General features: G+C 45.6%; 2 protein-coding genes across 3 annotated transcripts in view; one reads left to right on the top strand and one right to left on the bottom strand.

Annotated features, from left to right (window-relative positions):
- The first annotated feature begins 900 nt into the window (after positions 1-900).
- MEST lies at positions 901-14,633 on the top strand. The gene is made up of 12 exons (XM_035021121.1): positions 901-1,147; positions 4,675-4,829; positions 6,696-6,775; positions 7,165-7,242; positions 7,369-7,505; positions 7,682-7,740; positions 8,855-8,895; positions 9,433-9,503; positions 9,755-9,856; positions 10,403-10,479; positions 12,369-12,432; positions 13,333-14,633. Exons 1-12 carry the CDS (start codon positions 1,122-1,124, stop codon positions 13,448-13,450), a joined length of 1,008 nt encoding a protein of 335 aa, XP_034877012.1. The 5' UTR covers positions 901-1,121; the 3' UTR covers positions 13,451-14,633.
- COPG2 (COPI coat complex subunit gamma 2) overlaps positions 14,623-22,560 on the bottom strand; it is a 94,831-nt gene continuing 86,893 nt past the window's right edge. Inside the window, exons 21-24 of one of the 2 annotated variants that reach the window (XM_035021118.1) lie at positions 16,845-16,942; positions 15,952-16,090; positions 15,603-15,701; positions 14,623-15,135 (exon numbers count right to left, since the gene is read on the bottom strand). In XM_035021118.1, coding sequence (XP_034877009.1) covers positions 15,005-15,135; positions 15,603-15,701; positions 15,952-16,090; positions 16,845-16,942 — 467 coding nt within the window. In that variant the 3' untranslated portion in view covers positions 14,623-15,004. Of the gene's footprint in view, positions 15,136-15,602; positions 15,702-15,951; positions 16,091-16,844; positions 16,943-22,237; positions 22,338-22,560 lie in introns of those variants that run through there. The other variant, XM_035021119.1, reaches the window with a different exon arrangement.

Raw genomic sequence — 22,560 nt, forward strand, 5'->3', positions numbered from 1 at the left:
CCTCTTTCCTGTACCGCTGGGGCCTTTGCATTGTGATTCAATCGTACATCTAAAAAAAGGGGAGTTTTAGTCTCGTAATTGTGAAGATCATTATTTCTGGCGCGGTACGGGCCTTCTGCTGGGAGCGGGTGCAGCGCGAGGGCTGCGGCGGGGCTCTGGCATGCGGGCCACGTAGTGCTGCTGCAAAGGAAACGTGCCTGGTGCCGTGGCCATGGCCGTGGTTGAGAGAGAGAACCCAGACTTTTCCCCAAGTTCTGCCCTTCTGGCTTCCTAACCACCGTCCCCCGAATCAGCCGATGAGATTGGTAGTAGTCCCAGCAGAGCTTACCGTTCCCTAGCCATTTGGTTGTGTCCTTTCTGCTTACCCATAGTTAGGGACCTAGGAGGGGTTGGGTACTCGAGGACCGCTGCTTTGGTCTGGGTACTCACGTAGTTCAGAACCTATGCCTCGGTGTGGTGCAGACTGAGAGCAGGTACCACCGTTGGCCGCCCCGAGCCCCACTGCACCTGAGGTCGAGTGGCCACCTCGGGGTTGGGGGCACTGTGGGTGGTGGTCTGTGGTTGGGGGTGTGTGTTGGGATTTCGGGATCTGTGGTCTTTTCCAGCGGCGTAAACTCAGCAGAGGAGGATTTCTGCTGCGGAACCTGGAGCTCAGCGTTGGGGGGCCTGTGAGGGAGCAGCGGGGTGCTGGCAGGGGTCGACAACCCTAAAGGTGCCCCCTAGAGGAGCTGCTGCGAGAAGGATGCTCCATCCCTGCTGCGGCGGCAGGGCTGCGGGGAGGGGCCATGGGGAGGGGCGGTGGCCGTGGCGGGAGGGGCACTGCGGCGCGGTGGGCGGGCCAGGGGCGGGGCGCGGGTGGGCTCTAAAAGTCGGTGCCCACTCGCTCGACACTGCCGCGGCAACCAGCACGTCTCGGTGCTTCCTCTGCGGCAGCCGCACCTCGCGCAGTGCCGCAGCGCACGCCCGGGTGGCTGCTCGCTGCTTGCCGCGGCCGGCGCCGCCCTCGCAGGCTGTAGGCTGTGCCCGGCTGCCGGCCGGGCTGCCGGGCTGCCCTGCTGCGGGCGCTGCGGCGCGCGGTGCTCCAGACCCGTGTGCCGGGCGGCATGGGATAAGACGCGGCCATGGTACGCCGAGATCGCCTCCGCAGGTGGGTGCACGCGGCAGGCGCGAGGGGGTGTGGCTGGCTCCAAGCCGCCGTCCCGGAGAGGGTGCAGGCTAGCTGGTGGGGACTCTGCGTGTCCGTGCCATAGGTGTGACTAGAACTGCCAGACCGCGACTCCCGCAGTGGAGGGAAAACCCCCACCCGGGGTGTGTGTGGTGGGGAGACGCACCTGCCTGCCCTCTGAGCCCTGGCTGCCTACTTGGGAGGGGATGTCACTCCTGCACGCAGTAGGATATTGAGCTGGAGATCTCCCAGATTTGGTATTTCTGTACCCTGGTATCGCTCTGATGCGATTTAGGATTTTTAGACCCCAGCGTCGCCGTGGCGCAATTTAGGATTTTTAGACCCTGGCGTCACCCTGGCGCGACTTAGGATTTCTAGACCCTGGCGTCACCCTAGCGCGATTTAAGATTTCTAGATCTCGGCTTCGCCCTAGTGAGACTTAGGATTTCTAGACCGCGGCTTCGCCCTGGCGTGATTTAGGATTTCTAGACTGCGGCTTCGCCCTGGCGCGATTTAGGATTTCTAGACCGTGGCTTCACCGTGGCGCGATTTAGGATTTCTAGACTGCGGCGTTGCCCTGGTACAATTTAGGATTTTTAGACTCCGTCTTCGTCCTGGCACAATTTGGGATTTTTAGACATCCGGCATCGCCCTGGCGCGATTTGGGATTTTTAGACCCCAGCAGAGCCCTGGCGCGATTTGGGATTTTTAGACCCCGGCATCGCCCTGGCGTGATTTAGGATTTCTTAGACCTTGATATCGCTCAGATGCGATTTAGGATTTTTAGACCCGGCATTGCTCAGGCACGATTTAGAATTTCTAGACCCCAGTGACGCCTTGGCGTGATTTAGGATTTTTAGACCCCGGCATTGTCCTGGAGTGATTTTGAATTTCTAGACCCCCGCATCATCTTGGCATGATTCAGAATTTCGAGGCTGTGGTATTGCTGTGGCGCGATTTAGGATTTCTAGACTCCGGTATCACTGTGGCGCGATTTAGGATTTGAAGACCGTGGTATTGCTGTGGCGTGAGTTAACTGCATAGGTATGACTAGAACTTGCAGTACCGTATCACCGAGGCGTAAGTATTTTACAGATTTCTGTGATGAGAAGCTAAGTGAGAATGATGATGTGATCAAACTGTCATAATGTTACACATGAATTGTTTGCATTGGTTTACAAAGTAGTTCACAGCTTCACCGCGATGCTGGAAGGTGGCAGGTTTGGTGGTATTAAATGTATTTTTTTCCTCTTTACAAGACGAAGAAATCAAGGCTCGGAAGGGTTGATTAATTTCCAGAAGGTTTGTTACCTGGGTTTGCTGAATTTATACTCTTGACTTGTGGCTCATCAAGTAATGGAGATTTTGGTCAAAAAATGATTAATCCCATTTGGCTACTGACTGCCAGATTGCTTCCCTACTAAAAATCCTAAAATGTGGTTAAGGGCATTTTTACCGAGTAATTAAACCAGAAAAAAGGCTTCCTGAAAGGTTGCCTCTTTTCTTTCTTGGAGTGAAAAAGAAGGAAGGTATAGAGGGTGGGGGTGTCCAAGAGTGGAAAATGCACAGTTGTTGCCCCCGAGGCTCCTCCCCCCCTCTCCCCCCTCCACCCCCCTACCTCACCCTACCCCACCCCCCTCCACCTCACCCTACCCCACCCCCCTCCACCCCATCACTCCCTCCACCCCCCTCCACCCCCCCACGCCCCTTTACCCCACCCTCCTGCACCCGACCCCCCTTGCAGGGAGCCTCCTTCTGCTTGTTCCTCTAGTAGCCCCTCCCTGGCTCTCTGCTGAGTCATTGCAGATATTCGTCCGCTGGAACCCCTGAATGAATGAGATGAGAAGCGGGGCGGGGGCCGGGGAGGGGTGGGGTGGGAAGGAGTGATGAAATGTGAACGTGCAAATGTAGGAGCTGAAGTACGGGACAGATGATAGCTAATGATACACAAACCTGATACTTTTTGTCATCTCATTTTTCAAGTAGATACTGGATGTGGCCTGCTGCTTTTGTGGGGTAAAAATGGTGATATGATGATGATTGGGGGCATTTTTGGGGAATCATTTATAATATTGAAAGATACAAGCAAATCATTGGGTCTGTTTTCTGGACAGCTACTATGGAGGAAGAAAAAAAAAAAGTGCCCTAGTGATGCCAGAAAAAAAGAGAGGCGCTACTCAGAGTCTTTAAGGCACGTGGTGATTTGGCCTCTGTGGGACCACAGCCTTACTTGTTTTAGAGTTTAAAAAAAAAAAAGGTATTTTGTGAGCTGGATTAGTTTGTGATGGATAGGGATTGTGGCCAGATTACAGGCAAGATGGTGGAAGGGTGTGTATACACACAGAGCCTTTTCTGCCAGGGCTTTAACAGTTCATTTCCCTAATTTATAGCTCTATTTTCTTGACAACTCTTATTTTTATTTTAGAAGGTATTTCCATTCTGGTTATTTTAGAGAACTTCCATTCTACTGATAATTCTTTTCCTGGTGACTATTAGCAGTCATAAACTAGAAACAGAGGGAACTGTGTCTAATTCCTGTTTAGCACTCCTCGTTGTGAATAGACTGACTTGGACCTTTGAAGTCCTGGGCATGAGAAGGTTGGCTGTGCAAACCAGTGCTTTCCTTCCAAAGACAAAAGCAATTTTCAGATGTTGCCTATGAGCTCTGCCTCATTTTTTTGAGGGGTGTGCAGGGTGGGGGTAGCAATCCTAAGAAATTAAATAAATGGGAGCTACCTCAAGAGTCTAAGAAAAGCAGAAATATAATCTGCTGCCCTGACCTCTCAAGAGATTAGATCTTTGGGTCATGACAAAGCTGCTTATGGTGGAATACACAGTGTACCTAGCTTCTTACTTTCGCAGACTGTTTACCTGGAGCAGTTTCTCAGCACAGATCCAGGGAGTAGTACCAAGTGGGGCTTCACTGGGGTCAGAGAGTTGATAAATATTAAAAAATCAAAAACAGCTCTCTGCTTAAGGATATGTGATGCTTTTTTAAACATTAGTAAAAAACTACATATATGTATCTCTATATAGTTAACATTTTACTGGTGGGGGCTGGTGGGTGGGTGGTAGAGCTTTTAGAATAAATATGAAGGAAATCATTTTTTTCTTTGGGGAAGCTTTGATAAAAGCCAATGAAAAGGTGCACAATACTTAACTTCCTTTTACTTTACATAAAAACCTCTTCAGGTTTTAGGAAAAGCACAGTGGCGGCGGCGGGCGGGCGTTGCCGAGGGATTAAAGTGGGAAGGAGAGAAGGAAGATTACATATTAAAATAATATATTTTTTCCTTAAAATTAGAATGGTGAACAGGTATGGCGATTGCAAAGCAGGGAGAGGTGTGCTTACATTCTTCTTGGTAAACTTTCTGCCATGGTTCATATGGAGGGCAAGGTAGTCACTGCATGGTACAGAAATTTCCCACCCCATCTTACCAATTTGGGGCTTGTAAAAGCATGCACAGCATCATCTGACTGCTTACCCCAGGTCTCTGATTTTCTTACAGGATGAGGGAGTGGTGGGTTCAGGTGGGGCTATTGGCTGTGCCCCTGCTGGCGGCCTATCTGCATATCCCCCCTCCCCAGCTTTCTCCTGCTCTTCACTCATGGAAATCGTCAGGCAAATTTTTCACCTACAAGGGACTGCGCATCTTTTACCAAGGTAAGAAGAGGACTGTTGGAGCACCCTCCGTGTATAATAGGTTCCGTGGGTCCCACTGAGGTACTCATTTTGGGTCTCTTGTTGGTTTCTGTTGCCCCCCCGGGGGGGGGGGGGGGGGGGGAATCCCTTTTTCTGGGTAGTGTGCTTGGAGGAATGGGTTAATTCCCCTCAATAACTCCATAGCAGGGAAACTCAAAGAAAACTGTTGGGGGTGGGGGCGATGGAATTGAGATTCTGATTTCTGTAGAACTGACTTTTCAGTGTAATTTTTCTTCATAGCCTCATTTGTATTGGTATCAGTTTTCTCTTTTGGGCGCCCCTAGTGTTCAGTAGATAGCCCTACCACTGGTTCTATTTCCCTCCATCCCTGATTTCATTTTATTGTTTTCTGTAAAGATTGTTATATGCATAACTAAATGTGATTTAAGCCTTATACCTTTGTATAGATTAATTTGCTAATGATAATTATTATGATTGCTACTTACCGTAATTACCATATGCTAGTCATTGAATTATGTTTTCAACCTTTGTTATTATCTTTAAGATTAAATATCTTTACAACAGTACTTGGAGATGGATGCCATTAACCCCATTTTATAGGTAAAGAAACTGAAATGAGATTGGAAAAGATATCTTTTGGGCGGGGGTCAAGAGCAATAACGAAAAATGTTTGTCATAAACCGTTTTTCATTATTGCTCCTGACCTCCTCTCATTTGCTATATTCAAACGAAGTAAGTATATACTTTTCTTTATATTGGTCATTTGGTTGTTTCTAGTTTTTCAATGTTTTAAATAGTTAATGTTGAAGGGAAATCTTCGTGTATATGTTTATTTTTTCCATATATTTTCAAACTATACTACTTGTAAGTGGAATGATTTTATTTGCATGGGTTCTCAAGAATAAGTATATTTTTAAATTGCTTCTAATTATTTTTGCAAACCTTATCAAATCTCATGCCACTGGCAGGATGTATGAATGTGTCACTTTTAATCTAATACTTTAAAAGCAAGGCATTTTACTGTTTAAATGTTTGGCTAATTTAAAAGATGTTTCTGCATTAAAAAAAGTTAATGTCAGTACTGCTTAATCCTTTTTTATACTTGTTAGAATTGTTAATAGTTTGAGCATTATGCTTTTGATACTGGATTGGCTCTCCACTGGGAGAAATAAAAGTGCTGGACAAACAAAATAAACTAAGGTGTCCATCAGGTTGAGGAAGAGTTGCTATATTTTAGAAAATTTTTGTGAGGCCCTTAATGATAAGGTACAAAGAATCTGTAGTGTTTATGTTGTGATTGTATACTTTTTTTTTTTTTTAAAGATTTATTTATTTGACAGAGAGCGTGCACAAGTAGGGGGAACGGCAGGCAGAGGGAGAGGGAAAAGCAGGCTCCCCGCCGAGCGGGGAGCCCGATGCGGGGCTCGATTCCAGGACCCTGGGATCATGACCTGAGCTGAAGGCAGACGCTTAATGACTGAGCCACTCAGGCGCCCCGTGATTGTATACTTTTAACTGTGCAAGTTTACTTTTACTGTGGAAAAACAATTTACATATTGATAATACAGAATAAAGGAAGAAATGGAGAAATACTTTAAAAAAATCTAGGTGAAATGAAGCAGACTGCCTTCCAGTATTTTCATGTAAAGTGTGCTATTTACAGGTTTTTAATATATAAAAGAAAATAATCAAATGCCTGTTTTTACCTAAAGCAGTAAGCTTCCTTTTTAAAAAGGAATTTGTTATTTTTATTTCATTAATTTAGGCAGGGTTTCTTGTCCTTTATACCAGGTTACTTCGATTTTAAGATTTCCAAGGTTATTTTTATAGGCAGTCAGCCTAACTGATCTCTTTCCTTCTTCCCAGACTCTGTGGGTGTGGTTGGAAGTCCTGAGATAGTTGTGCTTTTACATGGCTTTCCAACATCCAGCTATGATTGGTACAAGGTAATGAAATCAAATTTCTAGATCCTACTCTGTCTTTAAAAATCCAAAATCAAGGATTTTGTTGTCAGCACTGGAAGGTTCTTACGTATTTGAATTGCCTAATAAAATAGGATTAAGTGTAGAACCGTTTCTCATTTACTGTAAGGGAGTAAAAACTCTGGTGATCTGGGAAGGATCATTGCCAAGTTAAAAATGCTGGAGTTTTCCCCTCAGTGGAGATTAGGAGTAAACCAAGAGGATCATCTGTGGGCCCGTGGTAGTTGCATGAGATTTTCCCTTTATCGAAGTCTGTTTGTTAAGCCAGGATGGGAATGAAATTCCTGTGCTGTAGGTCGGAGGAGAGGAGATGCAGGATCACAAAAGCCGGATCATCTCTTTCTTTCTTGTAGATTTGGGAAGGTCTGACCCTGAGGTTTCATCGAGTGATTGCCCTTGATTTCTTGGGCTTTGGCTTCAGTGACAAACCAGTAAGCAGCATCTCGATGGGACCGGTGTTGGGTGGGGGAGGGGGTGGACGAGGCCAGAGGGTCAGACTGCAGACGGATCTGCACTCATGACTTCCTCCGGTATATCTGGGCTTTTCCTCTCCCTAGAGACCGCATCACTACTCCATTTTTGAGCAGGCCAGCATTGTGGAGGCACTTCTGCGGCACCTGGGGCTCCAGAACCGCAGGCTCAACCTGTTGTCTCACGACTACGGAGACATTGTTGCTCAGGAGCTGCTCTATAGGTCAGTGAGGTCACAGACGCTTCTCTACTAGTCCCGGGTCTTACTGGTGTAAGAGGCTGCAAAAGTAAATGGTTCCTGGGTTCCTTCTGGCCCTTTGCCCTCTTGGGAGTTTGTCTTCAGGTGCTGGGTTGGTGTATGTCCATTCAGTTAGATGTGTTTCCCTCACCTGTTTCTAGGTTCAAGCAGAATCGATCCGGTCGGCTTACCATAAAGAGTCTCTGCCTGTCAAACGGAGGTAATTGCCGTGGTGGTGGGTGGAAAGCGAAGTGCAGCCTCGAAGGGCCACGGGTAGATACTACCTCGACATCTAAGTGGTGATCTGATGAGACTGCAGGCAGACACATTTAAACCAGAGGCCCTTGACCTTTTTGTGCCATGAACTGCTTTGGTGGTCTGATAAGATTTATTGACCCTTTCTCAGAAGAATGTTTTTAAATACGGAAACTAAAATGAATAGGATTATAAAAGAGACGGATGATACCAACATACAGTTCATAAAAAGCTGTATTGTAGTAATAAGTGCTTCTTTGTAAAAGCATCGCATAGCAAGGCTTATGGGAGGTCTAGCGAGCACTGCGCTCGGTAGTGAGGAGCGCAAGTGAAGTTTTGCACTCTGCAGCAACTGCACTGGGGTATGCGTATAGTTGTGATGAAGCCACAGGTACTTGATGCTCCTCTGGTTTGTTGCAGAAACTTCATTGGTAGCAGGGCCAAGTTTCAGGTAGAAATTCGTGAATCTCTGATTAGACCTTTTGGAGGGGTTTCTTTTTCTTTGTGTGCCATGGAGCACAGCTTGTAAATCCTTGAATAATCCACATGTCCCCTGAATACCGTAAGGGCAGATTGGGACAGGAGTCTATCCGTTTATCAGCAATGCTCAGGGCTTTCTCCCACTGACCCTTAGAAAAATGGAAAAGGAAAACTCTCGTCCCCCCCCCCCCCACCTCCCCACTCTGCCCAGGGACCTACAGTCCCTGAAAAAAATCTGGTGGTTTCTTTTGTAGCCCAAACCGTTAACAATACTAGGTGCTCTGAGGAATGGTTAGAAGGGCCAAGGGGAGTCAGGGCTTAGTCATCAGCATTATGGATGATCATGTACATTATCTTTCCCCTGTTTCTCTACTCTTACAATGGGGAAAGTAATCCCAGTGGGATAGAATTTGACCTGTTAAACACAGAATCCCTTGGAGAATTAGATGACAGAAGTAAGTCTTATTTGTAATCCTGTTCCTGGCAGTGATGGCCCCCAAAGGTGACAGTAAATAGGGACGATCATCTCCGATAATGGACCTGTGTTTGGCCTAAAGTTGTTGGTAAATGATTAACATAAGTCTCTTTTTCTCCTATAGGTATATTTCCTGAGACTCACCGTCCTCTCCTTCTCCAAAAGGTTGGCTACTCCAGTCACAAAATCTTTAGTTTTTAAGATTTCTACCAACATAAATAATGCTAGGACCTATATAAGGGCCATACCTGCTATAATGGGCCATCGTGAAAATCCTCTCCTCAGGAATTTACATTAATAAAGTTAGTTTTTTCCTTCTTATGCTGATAAAGCAATGGAAGCGGCCTCTAGGTAGAGCCTCATTTCTGAGAGTAAGAGATCAACAAATATTTGGAGAAATAGAGCTATCTAGAGATTTGGATCATTAGCGTGATGGCTGAATAGATCAGATCCTAAAGTTGAATACATCAGTTAGAAGGCTTAGGGATTTAGTGAAGTGTAGAAATGTAATCTTAAAGGGAATTACAAATAGGTTTTGCCTTCCGTGAGAGAATAGGTAGGCAAAACAAAAAACGAAAAGCCAATAAACAAATATTTCGGTAGAAGGACATTTGACTAAGGTCCTTTTTTAGTTCCTAATATAAAACTTTTGTCCTGGTTAGTGGTTTTCTTTCTCTAAAATCTTTACTTCTTTACCTACAGCTTCTCAAAGATGGAGGCATGTTGTCACCCATCCTCACTCGATTGATGAACTTTTTTGTATTCTCCCGAGGGTAAGTCATTGTCAAAGATTGATTTACTATAGCCTGGGAACAATGTAGTGAAAAGTTGCCATTAAAATTCTGGGCCAAATCCTGGGGTTTGATACTTTAAAACAAAGATGTTGGCCACCTGCCAGGGAAGTAGTAGAGGGAATTCATAAATCAGTTAAGGGTCAGACTTGCGTGACCTGTGAGGTTCCAGTCATATTTGACATTCTGGATTCTTCTCACATGTGTCTTCCTGCTCTCTCGGGCTCTTTCAGTCTCACCCCAGTCTTTGGGCCGTACACCCGCCCCTCTGAGAGTGAGCTGTGGGACATGTGGGCAGGGATTCGCAACAACGACGGGAACTTAGTTATCGACAGGTAAGAAATAACACTTTGCTTTGGTTTCCAGAGAAGCTCTTTTTTTGGGGGGGGGGGGGGGGGGGGGAAAGGTAGGGGATTGCTTGTTTTGTTCCTTGCTGGCTTGTTCCCTCTCTCTCTGACCTGTGAGGCAAACCAAGAAGTCATGCACTGTTCTTTCTAAGAAGAAAGAAATTGAGAATAGTGAGCCTTAAGCATAAGCCACGTGGCACACAAAGTTTAGATAAACAGCTGCAAATTCTAATGCTAATTCTGTTTCTAACTGGCCGGTTGACTTTGGCAAATCCTACTTTGGGCTTTTTGTGAATATTAAATGCCTCTAATTGTCTAATCATGGTTGTGAAAGGAGCCTAGTACGTGTCTCTTTCTTTTTCATGTCTTTTCTGTAGCAACAGTGACTGAGAAGGAGAGCTTTCCGTCTTACACAAGGAATGCTCATGACTTGATCCAAATGAGAATGTAGCAGCTTTCGTTTTAGGATGCCTTTGCATACCTGTAACAATAAAGATTTCTTGTTCTACTCTTGCTCACTTCTCTGTCCTATAGTCTCTTACAGTACATCAACCAGAGGAAGAAGTTTAGAAGACGCTGGGTGGGAGCTCTTGCTTCTGTAACTATTCCCAGTGAGTATTTCTACCTTATATCTTGATAGGACTGAGGGACTATGGGTCTCAAATAATTGCCAGATTTAGCAAATAAAAATACGAGACACCCAGCTAAATTTGAATTTCAGACGAATAGCAAATACTTTTTTAGAATAAGTATGTGCTTTGCAATATTTTGACGTATTTATACTTAAAAAAATCATTACTTACATGAAATTCAAATTTAACTGGGCATCTTTTATTTAATCTGGCAGCCCTACTCTGCAAATCTGGAAGAGCAGTGACCTGCGTTGTAGAGGGAAGCATCTGAAACAGCGAGATGCTGCTGCAGGGGCAGCTGGTACCACTGTCAGGAGCGGGAGCGGGGTTGGCTTCTGCGCTGTGCGGCGTGTGGCTGCCACGTTACATGCTGAGTTGCCGGGACAGAAGGCGGTTTAGATGACTAATCGAGAGGCTGTAGGTGGTTTCTGCTCATTGGTCTCTTCAATCTTACAGATTTAAAAAGAAAAAAAATCAGTGCAGTGTCTCATACACAGTAGTGTTCCAGAAATTAGTGGTTGTTTTAAAATGTCAGCGGTCAGTTGTAACTGGAGAGAGACCTAAGTAATGATGGTATCCTGGATTTATAGGAAGAGAACATGGAGCGCGAGACTTAGTCCTTTTGGTTCAGGCACAGAGGAGCTGGAGGAGGGACTGAGTGTCTCTGTACAGGAGAACTGTCCCAAATGGACTGTTGGCTTATTCCCAGAAGTTCCTTATAACCTACTTATTGAAAGAAGCTAGGTTTTCTAGCATAAATCAGTGGGACTACATCAAGCTAAAAAAGCTCTGTACAGCAAAAGAAGCCATCAACACATGGGAAAAATATTTGCAAACCATATATCTGATAAGGAGTTAATATCCAAAATATATAAAAAGACTTCATACACTCCACAAAAAAACCCGAAGCCAATTAAAAACTGGGCAAAGGACATGAATAGATATTTCTGCAAAGAAGATACAGGAAAGGCCAACGAGGTACATGAAAGGAGCTCAACATCACTGGTCCTTAGGGAAATGCAAATTAAAACCACAATGAGATATCACCTTACACGTGTTAGAATGGCCATCATCAGAAAGACAAGAGAGAAGTGTTGGTGTGGATGTGGAGGAAAGGGAACCCTTGTGCACTGGGGGTGGGATTGTAAATGGGTACGGCCACAGTGGAAAATAGTATGGAGGAGTCTCAAGAAATTAAAAATAGAACCACCATATGACCCAGCAACTCCACCTCTGGGAATATATCCAAAGGAAATGAAAACACTAATTTGAAAAGATGTCTGCACCCCCTTGTTCGTAGCAGCAGTGTTTACAACAGCCAAGACATGGAAACAGCCGTCAACGAACGAACGGATAAAGAAGCTGTGAGATGCACACACACACACTGCAGTGGAGTATTATTCAGCCATAAAATGGCAGTCTTACCATTTGTGACAATATGGATGGACCCACAAGGCGTTATACTAAGTGAGATAAGTCAGAGAGAAAGAAAATACTGAATGATCTCACTTCTGTGTGGGATCTGAAAAACCCCACCAAACTCAGAGGAAAAGAGATTAGATTTGTGGTTACGGGAAACTGGAGGAAGGTAGTCAAAATACACAAACCTGCACTTAGAGGTCCTAGGGATGTGATGCACAACATGGCCGCTACAGCTAACAAAGTTGTCGAGAGAGTAGATCCTAAGAGTTGTCATCACAAGGAGAATTTTTTTTCTTTTTATTGTGTGGTAATCATTTCAAATATACGTAAGCCAAACCATCATACTGCATGTTTTAGAGTTTTCCACTGGGAAAAAAACCATTTTGTTTTGAGGGAGGAGAGTAGGTGTGAGAGCTTTAGTAATTTGTTCCTCTTCTCTTTCCTAGTTCATTTTATCTATGGGCCACTGGATCCCGTAAATCCCTATCCAGAGTTTTTGGACCTGTACAGGTGAGTCTCCCTCAGGGGTCTTTGTTTTGTTCCTCATGGTGACAGTGGTGAACAGGATAGCCACTGTCTCTGCCCTCACTGGCAGTTCATCCAGGAAACGTAGTAGAAAAGGATGAATTGGGAAATCTTCTTTTCAGAAATGTAAAGATGAAAAAATTCAGTTACACGTTGTCTTGATGTATACAGCCTATTTCCACTGTCATGGTTACTACATATTCCTAGGTGTACAGGTAAGAAGCAGCTATCATGTGAACCACGGAGTGAACTACATCTCTTTTAAGAAATGTTTGTTTTAGTCTGATCATAAAGCTAACTCCTCCACCTCAGCTGAGCAGACGAGTGCACTGTGGAAAAGTGCCTTCTCATCGGTTATTTTCTCTAGGTACTTACTCAGAAGGTGTTGGAATATGAAATCTTGACTATGTCACAGAAGACTGTCCCATACCTTCACGTGGCCTAGCAGAAACAACCCAGTAGTAAATAGTGTGCATTTAATTTTAAACAAAGTGCCCTCCCCTCATCCGCTCCCAGGGTTAAGGAAGGTCCGTTGTTATCTTTACTTGGATAGCGAGTTGCTGAGTGGCCCACTTGTTTGATGCCTCATGCTTCTCTAAGGAGCTGGAAGTCATCCTGCTTGGGCAGGTGCTGTAAAGTGTTATATGCTCAGGTTGTTGTCTGTTGGATTATGAACATTTAAGAACTAGTCTGTTTATGTCGTAAATGGAATTGGCAAGTTTATCTGCCTAAGATACAATTCCAAAGTAGAAGGTGAATAAGCTCTTTGTTGGTTCCTTCCAGTGTGGTATGTCCACAAGAGCCTTAACCGGGGCTGCCCACTGGCTTGCATCCGTCCCCTCCCTCCAGCCTTAAGTTCACCTACGTGCTGTTCTCTTCCACTAGGAAAACGCTGCCGCGGTCCACAGTGTCGATTCTGGATGACCACATTAGCCACTATCCACAGCTAGAGGATCCCATGGGCTTCTTGAATGCATATATGGGCTTCATCAACTCCTTCTGAGCTGGAAAGAGTAGCTTCCCTGTATTACCTCCCCTACTCCCTTATCTGTTGTGTATTCCACTTAGGAAGAAATGCCCAAAAGAGGTCCTGGCCACCAAACACTATTCTCTCACAAAAGTCCACCTGACGCACATTGGTGATCAGCGTATAGTAAAAAGCCCACAGAAGCTCCGGTTAAGGATGGCCCTAACAGTCCACCTCCCATTCTTCTCACAGCTGAGCAAGTTTATGGACTTGCCCTTGCGCTATTAGGAATTTCTTAAAAGTCTTAACACTTCTATGGACTTTTCTGAAATACCTAGAAATGCTCATTTCTGGCCCATCCTTGACTGGAGTCCTAAAGTAAAGAATGAGGAGAGGGTGTCTCCTGACCTGTCCTTAAATGGCTTTAAGGGCACATGCGTTTTTAAGTTCTCTAAAAAAACACAGCTTCAAGTGAGAGTGAGTCTCCCTTGTCATAACTTGGGATTTCATTTCATGAGCTGCTTTTAATTATAAACATTTTGTTAAAATAGGTTTTGGTTTGAATAATGCAGTATTTTAAGTATACTTTAAGACTATGATTTACCTACATGTATTATATGTATTTTCTAAGGATACTAAACCAGCAGATACTCTGGCAGAGTAGTGAACCTTATTAAACAGGTTTAATTTCTGAATACATTGAATTAAATTCAGACTATTTACAGAAGTTCCTAAAAATCACAGGATACTAAAGACCAGTAGCATCCGTGCCAGAGATTTACTGTTATTAGCTAACTCTGACAGCGAGTAACAGTCTGACTCTTCATACCTCAGTGCTTCGAGGCATGTCCCTCCTGAGCTGGAGGGGAGGGGATCGTTGTATAGTCCAGGTTACCGTACCGAATGTACAGAGATTCCTTTTCTGATGACTGATTAACTTAACGTCTCATTGGTTGTCTCAGAGAGACATCCTCTTGTAGCTCAGTAAATCCTGTACTTTACAGACAGGAAAGTTCCAGAAACTTTATGAACAAATTCTGAAAGACCTATGAGCAAATGGTGCTGAAATTTTTTTTAAGCCACAGCTTCACTGTCTTAGTCGAAACAGGAGGATTAAGTGATTATTTTAAATTTTTTTTTTTATTAGCAACTTCAAGTATAACAACTGAAACTGGAATAAGTGTTTATTTTCTATTAATAAAAATGAATTTTGACAAAAGTGGACTCTGGCTTCCCCTCCCCCACCACCCCTCTGGGATAAAAGCTTTCAACATTGTCAGGAGCTTTCAGACACACATTAAAGACTATAATGAGGTTAAGCAGCTGGGGTAGAGGATAGTATTTGATTTGCAAGATCACCCAAAGCTGTACTATCATACCAAAGTTGACCAAGTGTAATAAAAAAAAAAAAAAAAATTTACATGCACAAGGACAGATATTTGCTTGATCTGCTGGCTCAGGGCCAAATATTTAATTTGCTTCTCCAAAGACGTTAATCTTTAAAAGTATGATTCTGGGAAATTCATGCCACCAGCCTAAAAGCCCACTGACAGTGAAGTGTGCATCGACTTCATCTTGCCCAGTAAACATTTATCCAACAGAAGCTAAGATAACATCTACAGGTGTTCCCTCTTGGCTTCTGACAGTCACCTGCATGGTCACTCCATCTGCTAAGGCCAGCCTGGACCTCACCAATAAGTCATAGCCACCTCTGTATACACCTGAGAGAAAAAAGCAAGGAAAACTAGATTAAGAACTCAAAACAAGCTCTGAATAATGAAATATGTCATGCTCTGCCTGCATTTCCTTTCTATTATTTTAGTTTAGCTTTTCTAGAGATCTGTGTCTATGGTGAGACTTGAATCCTGTGTACAAACTTTAGTAATCTTTTGTATAGCCATGATACCAGGCACATAGAAGGTATTCAGTAGTACTGATCTGGAGGACTCAGCGGCAGGTGGCATTGGGATCTGCGGGAGAGATTTAAGGGTTTTAGGCCAAATTCACCTCTTCAAAAAACAGCCTAAGGATAGCCTGCAAATAACTAAACAGCTAAAACAAATTATTCACATTGACAGGGCTGCAGATTGGGACTCCTACGACGGGATAACAGACAGGAGCAGGGCCTGTGCACACCCCTTCCTATTTTGCGACCAAACAAAGGGGGAATCTGATGGCGGTTTCTTACCTGCCAGATAGAGGGAATGGGAATTCTTGTTCTCCGGTACTTTGTCCGACCTCTCACATGGCTGCATGCCCAGAAAGGTGGTGATGTTGTTGACAGCTTCTGTGTTGAGAAGACAGATGCAACCGTATCAGGGAAGCTCAGCCTAGGGGTCTGCCTCCGTCCCAGCAGGTGCTGAGGAGGGAAGCCACCAGACTAGAACCTGGTTGACTCAATTAGATGATGAAGACAAGATCCCGGCCTTTTCAGCAAAATAGTTTATGAGATATTTAAAGAAAAGAGATACTCTGGAATAATAAATATGCCCATTAGGTTTTATCCTGCAATACACCGACAGCCAAATTGTTCTCACCTTCGAGAGTTTTGGTGGAACTGAGGGCAAACGTCTCCTCTTTCTCAAAGGTGTCTCCCACCTCTTCCCAGGCAGCAGCAAAATTAGGCTTCAGTACTTTCTGAATGTGGTCAGACACAGTCACTTCAAGGTCTTCCAGCTAGTAGGTAACAAGCAGGGGTCAGTAAAGGAAAGTCCCTCAGTACACAAGGACAGAAGAGACCGATTAGAATGGTTTTATCATTTGGTGTTCTGTCCTTTGCAGGAGCCTAGGACAAACTTTACCACCAAAGTAGTTTAAGTTCTGTGGTCTAGATAAATCTAATGATGTAGGCCTTAGCAAAGGAAAGCAAGAAAACAGGACATGTGGCAAGAGCTATATTCAGATCAACACCTATAACCCTGGGGTATAAAGTAGTCATGCTGCCATACCTAACCTTCGTGTTCAGGCCAGTCAGGGCCTTTGAACGTCACATTCACTCACAGCCTGATACTCGTTAAAACTTTTCCCTGCATTTTGTGAAGGCTTTTTCAGTCCATGATGTGACTACGTTAGAAGCAAACTAAACACTGCTAAATAAAAACAGAAAAAACCCAATACTTCAAATAAAACTCATTGATCTCCATGAAAATCATGTAATTGTTTGATCTCTTAATTATCCCTGTTATAAAGACATCAGAAAGTGAGTTTTGTTTTAATCAGTCATTAAGTGGTAAATCCCAATTCTCTTGGGCATGACACACTCCTCTTACAGAGGAGGATCCGTCCAGGTCCTCCTCAGTTGTGATCTGTTTGGGAAGAATGAAAGCCCCTAAGTTCACGTCCGATGTCGCTAGCAGCGTGGTCTCTGCAGGCAGAAGTCCCTCGATGGTGCAAGGGTGTCAGGGTGCATGTCCGTGCGGGGGAGACTCACCACGTACTCGTCATCATACCCCTCCTCAGCTGGAACCCCAGTGTCAGGGTCGCAGTCCCGGACCGTAAACTTCATGGTGCAGCTGAAGGTGCCTGCAACTGGGGCAGAAAGGGCAGGCGAGCCTGGGTCAGGGCCGCTGCAGGCACGGGGCCTCCCTCCGTAGCGCAGAGAGCGTCCTGTGCTGTCAGGCAGAACACACGTAGCCTCTGCTTCCTAGGGTGCTAGCTCCCAGAGCCTGGGGCTGGCTGGCAAGGCAGTCTCACAAAATGACTTTAAAAACCATCTCCCACCGTGGGTTAGAATAGCACAGAAAAGACGACATGGGTAACACTGTTTTCGTATTTGTATGAAGCAAGCAGCAAGGGAGAGAACTCGGGGGGCTTTTTGCCATGCCTGTCAAGAGTCTACATGTTGAAAAATGTAAGAACCATTACTTTTAGGAGCTGACAAAGCAAAAAAAAAAAAAAAAAGCAAAAAGCACACAGGTCGTTAAATTAACACTAAGTACATCAAGAGTCTCAATATCAATATTTTATCTTTAGACTGGACTGACAGTGGGTCCACAGGCCACCAGAATGAATGTGCTTTATGTCAACTTTCAACCTACAGTAAGGAGGTCAGTAATGAGGTTCTGGCATTGGTAGTCATTGTCTTAAAATGGAAAAGCAAGTGAGCCTCATTGGTTGGGGATGACTGGTAGAATAAAGAAATGGAGATCAGGGATACATTTTTGGAAAGGGAAGTCTTCATGAAGAAGATGAGATTTTCTGAACTGTTGGAAGGAGGGGATTTATTAAGTCTGGATGAAGAAAAGGCATTTAGGGTCAGGTACAAAACATACTAGAAACTGGGGAGTAAGAGTTATTTGGGGGATAGGAAGGACAGGAAAGAACAGACTCTGATGTAAAGACCATATATGACACGCTAGGTAATGGGACTTTCATCTGCTCAGTCTCAGCTTTAAGCTCCCTCCCTCCCTCCCTCCCTCCAGCCAAGTATGTGGTCAGTGTCAGTACATGTTGACATTAGACATGTAGACATTAAATCTAACGTGTCAGATCCTTAGGTAAAAAGATGACTGAGACATGACTTCTGTCTCCCAAGAGCGGATTGTGTAGGAGTTAACTAGGAGAGTGTGTGTGTGTGTGTGTGTGTGTGTGTGTGTGATAGAGAGAGAGCTGCCTGCCTACCTGTGACACTACAACTCCATGGGCCGTGGGGGAGTGCAGGATTAACAGCTTGGGGAAATCAAAACATCTGAAAGAATATAACAGTTTAACAGGATCTCAAAGGATGCAAAAAAGATTTGGCAAGCAGACGAAGGTACACAATAAAAGGAAAGCGGCCAGAAGGGCCATGGGGTAAGTGGAAATGATGAGAGGTACCCTAATGTGTAGGTGCTGAGGAGAATTTGTTTAGGAACAAATTTGAAATACCTTGTATGTCAAATGAAGGAGACCAGATATTTTCCAACAGGCCCTGGTTTGCTGAGGCAGTCAAGAGACTGGAATATTAGAAATAACTAAAGCCACCGGTGGGAAGCCTATGAAGAACAGGTCTGAGTTCAGAGAGCAAACGAATTTAATAGAATACCTTGAAAATGGATGATGGTAGTGGTTTGTCCCATAATAGGAAAGAGTATACCTGTTAAGACTACAGAATCTATTTCAATGCAATAGGGGCTTGGTCAAAGAATGATTGTGGTTAAATTAGGGTAGGAGAGAAAGGGAAGGAGGAAGAAAGAAGTGGAAGTTAACACAGAGCTAGAGAGGGTCAGTTGAAGTGTTCAGAGAAAGAGGAGAGATACGGGATTATGGCAGGGACAAAGGTCATGATCAAGTAAGAATGAGAGGCAGGATAGACATTGAGTAATGCAAGATTATATGAATCCCAGTTTGGTTCTGATTAAGCAGGGAGGCTACAGGCAAATGAGCAAGAGGAATAGGAGATAACTGGGAACAAGGGCAGATCACAGCCTGGGCAAACTGGTTGAATTTCATGTATAAGTAAGGACATAAGACACTTAATATATAAGTAAGTGACACAGAAACAGATTAAGGAAGCAAACAGGAATAGTATTAGAATGTTTCTGAAACTTCTGTGACAAATTTTTAATTAAACGGTTTGGTTGATAGAAGGAGAGATTACAGGGCATCTAAGGTGAACTCCAGTAAAACCACCGGTAGCAATCTATTGATGTTGCTAGAAAGGATGGCTAACACTGGGTGATGAGGAGAGGGAGTGAGGGGGGCCTTTCATGGCGAGAGAACAATATTGAATCCATTGCCATAACAAAATTGAGAACTTCATGAATGAAGCCAGGCAAATAACCAGAGGGAAGAAAGGCAGAATGCCCTGGAGATCTGCATTAAAATTCTTCTCAGACATGAGGCTTGTCTTAAGAGGACTGACTGAAACGAGAGACAGCTACTGAGGAGACTTGTGTGAAAGAACACAAAATTAGAGAAGAGAGATGCTGGAAACGAAGTCAGGAGAGAGATGTGGGGTGGGGTGCAGGACATGCAGTGTAGCGAATGGCAGAGTGGAAGATTCAGTGGGGAGTTGCCAGGTCTCAACCACTGGAGGGGAGACTGATTAAATAGGACATGGGGCTATGAGGACATTCCAGAAAGCTTAGTTGAAATAATTTAAAGGCTGTAGCCAATGGAGCTGAAATTAGAAAGGGGTAGAAGGGCTAGATGTAAAACAGACTAACTATAGCAGTCCATGCAGGTCTGGACTGAACTGAGAAGGAATGGATGCCATACACACTGTGTAGGAAATCCAGGCAGATGGATGCAGCTTGAGGAGTGCGTGCTAAAAATGAGGAGCAAATACCCACCAGGAAAGAGCGCTGAATCCCCGGGAATGCTCTACACATGGCTGGAGGGATGTTGAAAGCGAAGGTTTTTCTCCAGGACAAATGTAGGGGAAAAGGAGGAAAGGTACAGAAAAAGCAGCATTTAAGTTGCCCTCAGACAGAAAGGCGTCACTAAGGAATGACATAACAGCTGGAAGGACGGGACATCATTCCTGGGCCACCAGTCATGACGCACTATGAAGGAAAGGAGAGGCTAGAAGCAGAGAAAAGGAAACACAGTAGTGGAAGGCCCACAAGGCAGAGCAGGTGAGGGATGAAAAGGTCTGGAATGGGGCATCTTGTCAGAACTCGAAACAGGTCACTGGTTACATTTTGGGTGTTGTGAGTAGGAGAAGTATAAAGAAAGTGTGAGGAGCAAGGACTTGAGTAGGAGGCAGGAGTGGACCAGATCTCGGAGCACCCATTGGGAGGGAAATTGGGAGTTGAAGGACTTAGGTGATAGGGAAGTTGATGAAAAGCTACTGCTGGTGACTTTAGAGATCCGGGGCTTGACTCAGTGTAGTGCATGGAGGTGGTCTGTCCGGAGAAGAGCGGACTGTGCCATGGGAACGGCTGAGGAGGCTGAGGGAGCACATCGGAAGGGAAGTGTCTGGCACCCACTCCTCCCGTCAAGAGGGGGCAAGTCAAGGAGCGCTGGGTGAGGTGTCACAGTTTACCTCATGAAGTGCCTGCCATTAGAGTTGGTTGCTCTCGGAAGCTACCCGCTGTGTGAGGACTAAAAGTGACACTTCCGGGGCAGACCTGTATGAAAAGAGCACAGAGGAGAAGAGAGAGGCTGGAGGCTAGAAGCCAAGAAGGGAGGGCACTTGGGGTGTGGGGCGGAAGAGAAGGTGTGAGGAGGGAAGGGCACGAAGGGCCAGGCGGGGCGGGGGGCGGGGGGGAGACGGCTGAGCTGCACAGGAAGCAGAGAGCTGTGAGCTAGGCTAGATTACAAGCGAAGGAGAGAGGCTGTGGAGACGAAGTGGCGGAATGAGAAGTGGTGTCATGAGGGAGTGCCACAGTGCGACCAACAGTGAAAGGTTAGAGTCGAAGTGGGATGGATGTCAGCCATGGCGGGTGGCAGGAGTCCTGTGAAGGTCGGGGTTGAACTGAGGGGGGCAAGTGCATGTGGAAGAGCACGGACAGAACAAGGAAGAGGAACGAGACAACAGCAGAATCCATGAGAAACGATACCAAGAGGGGAGCTGACAAAACAAGTGGCTCTGTAGGTAATGGAGGCCAAGCCGGGCTCAAGCCCGGGCAGGAGCGGGAGAGCCTGCGGAGGAGGCGGGGCATCTGCAGGTCAGCCCCAGAGGGTGCCACGCTTGCAGCAAAGCTGAGGATCACCTCAGAAAGGAGAGAGAGGGAGATTATGTCAAGGGAGTGCTGTGGAAAGAGCAGTGGGGAGCAGGGGGAGTGGCGGGGGCAGAGAGGGTGAGGAATAGAGTCCCCCAGAATGGGAAATCCCCTAAGATCTCATAATTGGTCGGTCTGGTCATATGTTGGGTCTTAAAGCCAAACTGAAAGCAGTATAGAGGACGATAGAAGAACAGGGCCTGAAGGGCGGTGGGAAGGTCTGGTGAGGAGGACTGGAAGGACAAGGACGAAGACGCCCCTGGTATAAAGCGAGGGCAGCCCGTGGACCCGGGGTCGCTGCGTGAGTGGTGTGTCTGCAGCAGGGATGACGAGTATTGGGAGAGGAGTGGCTAGAGATCGTGGTGGGAACCCAACTTGAGTAGAACTCCATCTGTTACTTCTCTGTACAGGTGGTAGATGAAATTACACTGTGCGGAATAAAAATGTGGCAGGGCAGACAACCACAGGGAGATACAAATAATTGTCATGGGAGCACCACATTGAAGTTACTCTGGAATTTACTGTCGGGTGGAGATGTTTTGCTAGTGGGGAGAGAACCTGGTGGAGAGCTGCTGAGGAGGAGACCACGTCCACTGAATGAAGTGGAGACGGTGGCTAAAGGGGCGGGTGGTGGTGCTCAAGAGAAGGTGGCGTATTTCTTTAGGGCAGGGTAGAGAATAAGGAGACTGGAACGGGAGAGCAACGTTACAATTATCCCCAGATTAAAAGGTCACCTGAAGAATGGCAGGTACTGACTGGAAGGAGAAGGCCCCACGCTTGGGCCAGAGCTGTGGGGGCGGGGAAGAGCGGTTTTTAAGGTCAAAAGGAGCATTGTATAGAGAACAACTCGCAGTAGCCGGCATGGCAATAAGAAAAACCATATGCATCACGAAGGCCCCCAGAATGGGGGATCCTGTTGGCTACAAGGATGGGCCTCACTGGCCTAATATGTTGGGCATAAGGCCACACTGCAGGGACTCGTGTCTATACTGGGAGAGAAAGAAAGGCCTGCAAAATAATGAAAGTCAGAAGTAGACTCGATCTTGATGCCTTGGTGGGAAATTTTTAATGAAAGGACTTGGCTGAGGGGAATGTTTAGAGCAGTGCTTCTGAACACGTGTTCTTCAGCCCCACCTGAGCTGCTGAGTCTGTGTCTTAACAAGCTGCAGTTTGAGAATCACTGCTTTAGATGAAGGCAGATGAACAGCCATTCTGATGAGTCTTTGCTCGCAGCCTGTCATGGGAGCACCAGCTGACAGAGAAGCAACTGGGGAGACCTGTAAGAAAGGACAGGAGACATGGAGGGAATGGAGGCTAGAATAAGGCAAGGGGCCGCGTGACTCACGCTAGGGCAGGGAGCTTGCCGGAGAGTAACCTGGCCAGGGGGAAGGAGTGAGGGACACTGGGATGTGCAGAGTAGGGACTTTGTAGAGTGGTTTTATGTTAATCCAGACCATGACGACTGAAAAAAGAAAGGAGGGGGTGTGGCTACAAACAGGT

This window comes from Mirounga leonina, unplaced genomic scaffold (assembly GCF_011800145.1).
Source record: "Mirounga leonina isolate KUSES-001 unplaced genomic scaffold, KU_Mleo_1.0 Mir_174, whole genome shotgun sequence".
Classification (NCBI taxonomy): domain Eukaryota; kingdom Metazoa; phylum Chordata; class Mammalia; order Carnivora; family Phocidae; genus Mirounga; species Mirounga leonina.

Bases quoted from the DNA above. Each gene is read 5' to 3' on its own strand.
- MEST (XM_035021121.1), top strand. From the start codon at position 1,122: ATGGTACGCCGAGATCGCCTCCGCAG. The intron at 1,148-4,674 runs GTGGGTGCACGC...ATTTTCTTACAG, and splicing joins CGCCGAGATCGCCTCCGCAG to GATGAGGGAGTGGTGGGTTC. The intron at 10,480-12,368 runs GTGAGTATTTCT...TCTCTTTCCTAG, and splicing joins TGCTTCTGTAACTATTCCCA to TTCATTTTATCTATGGGCCA.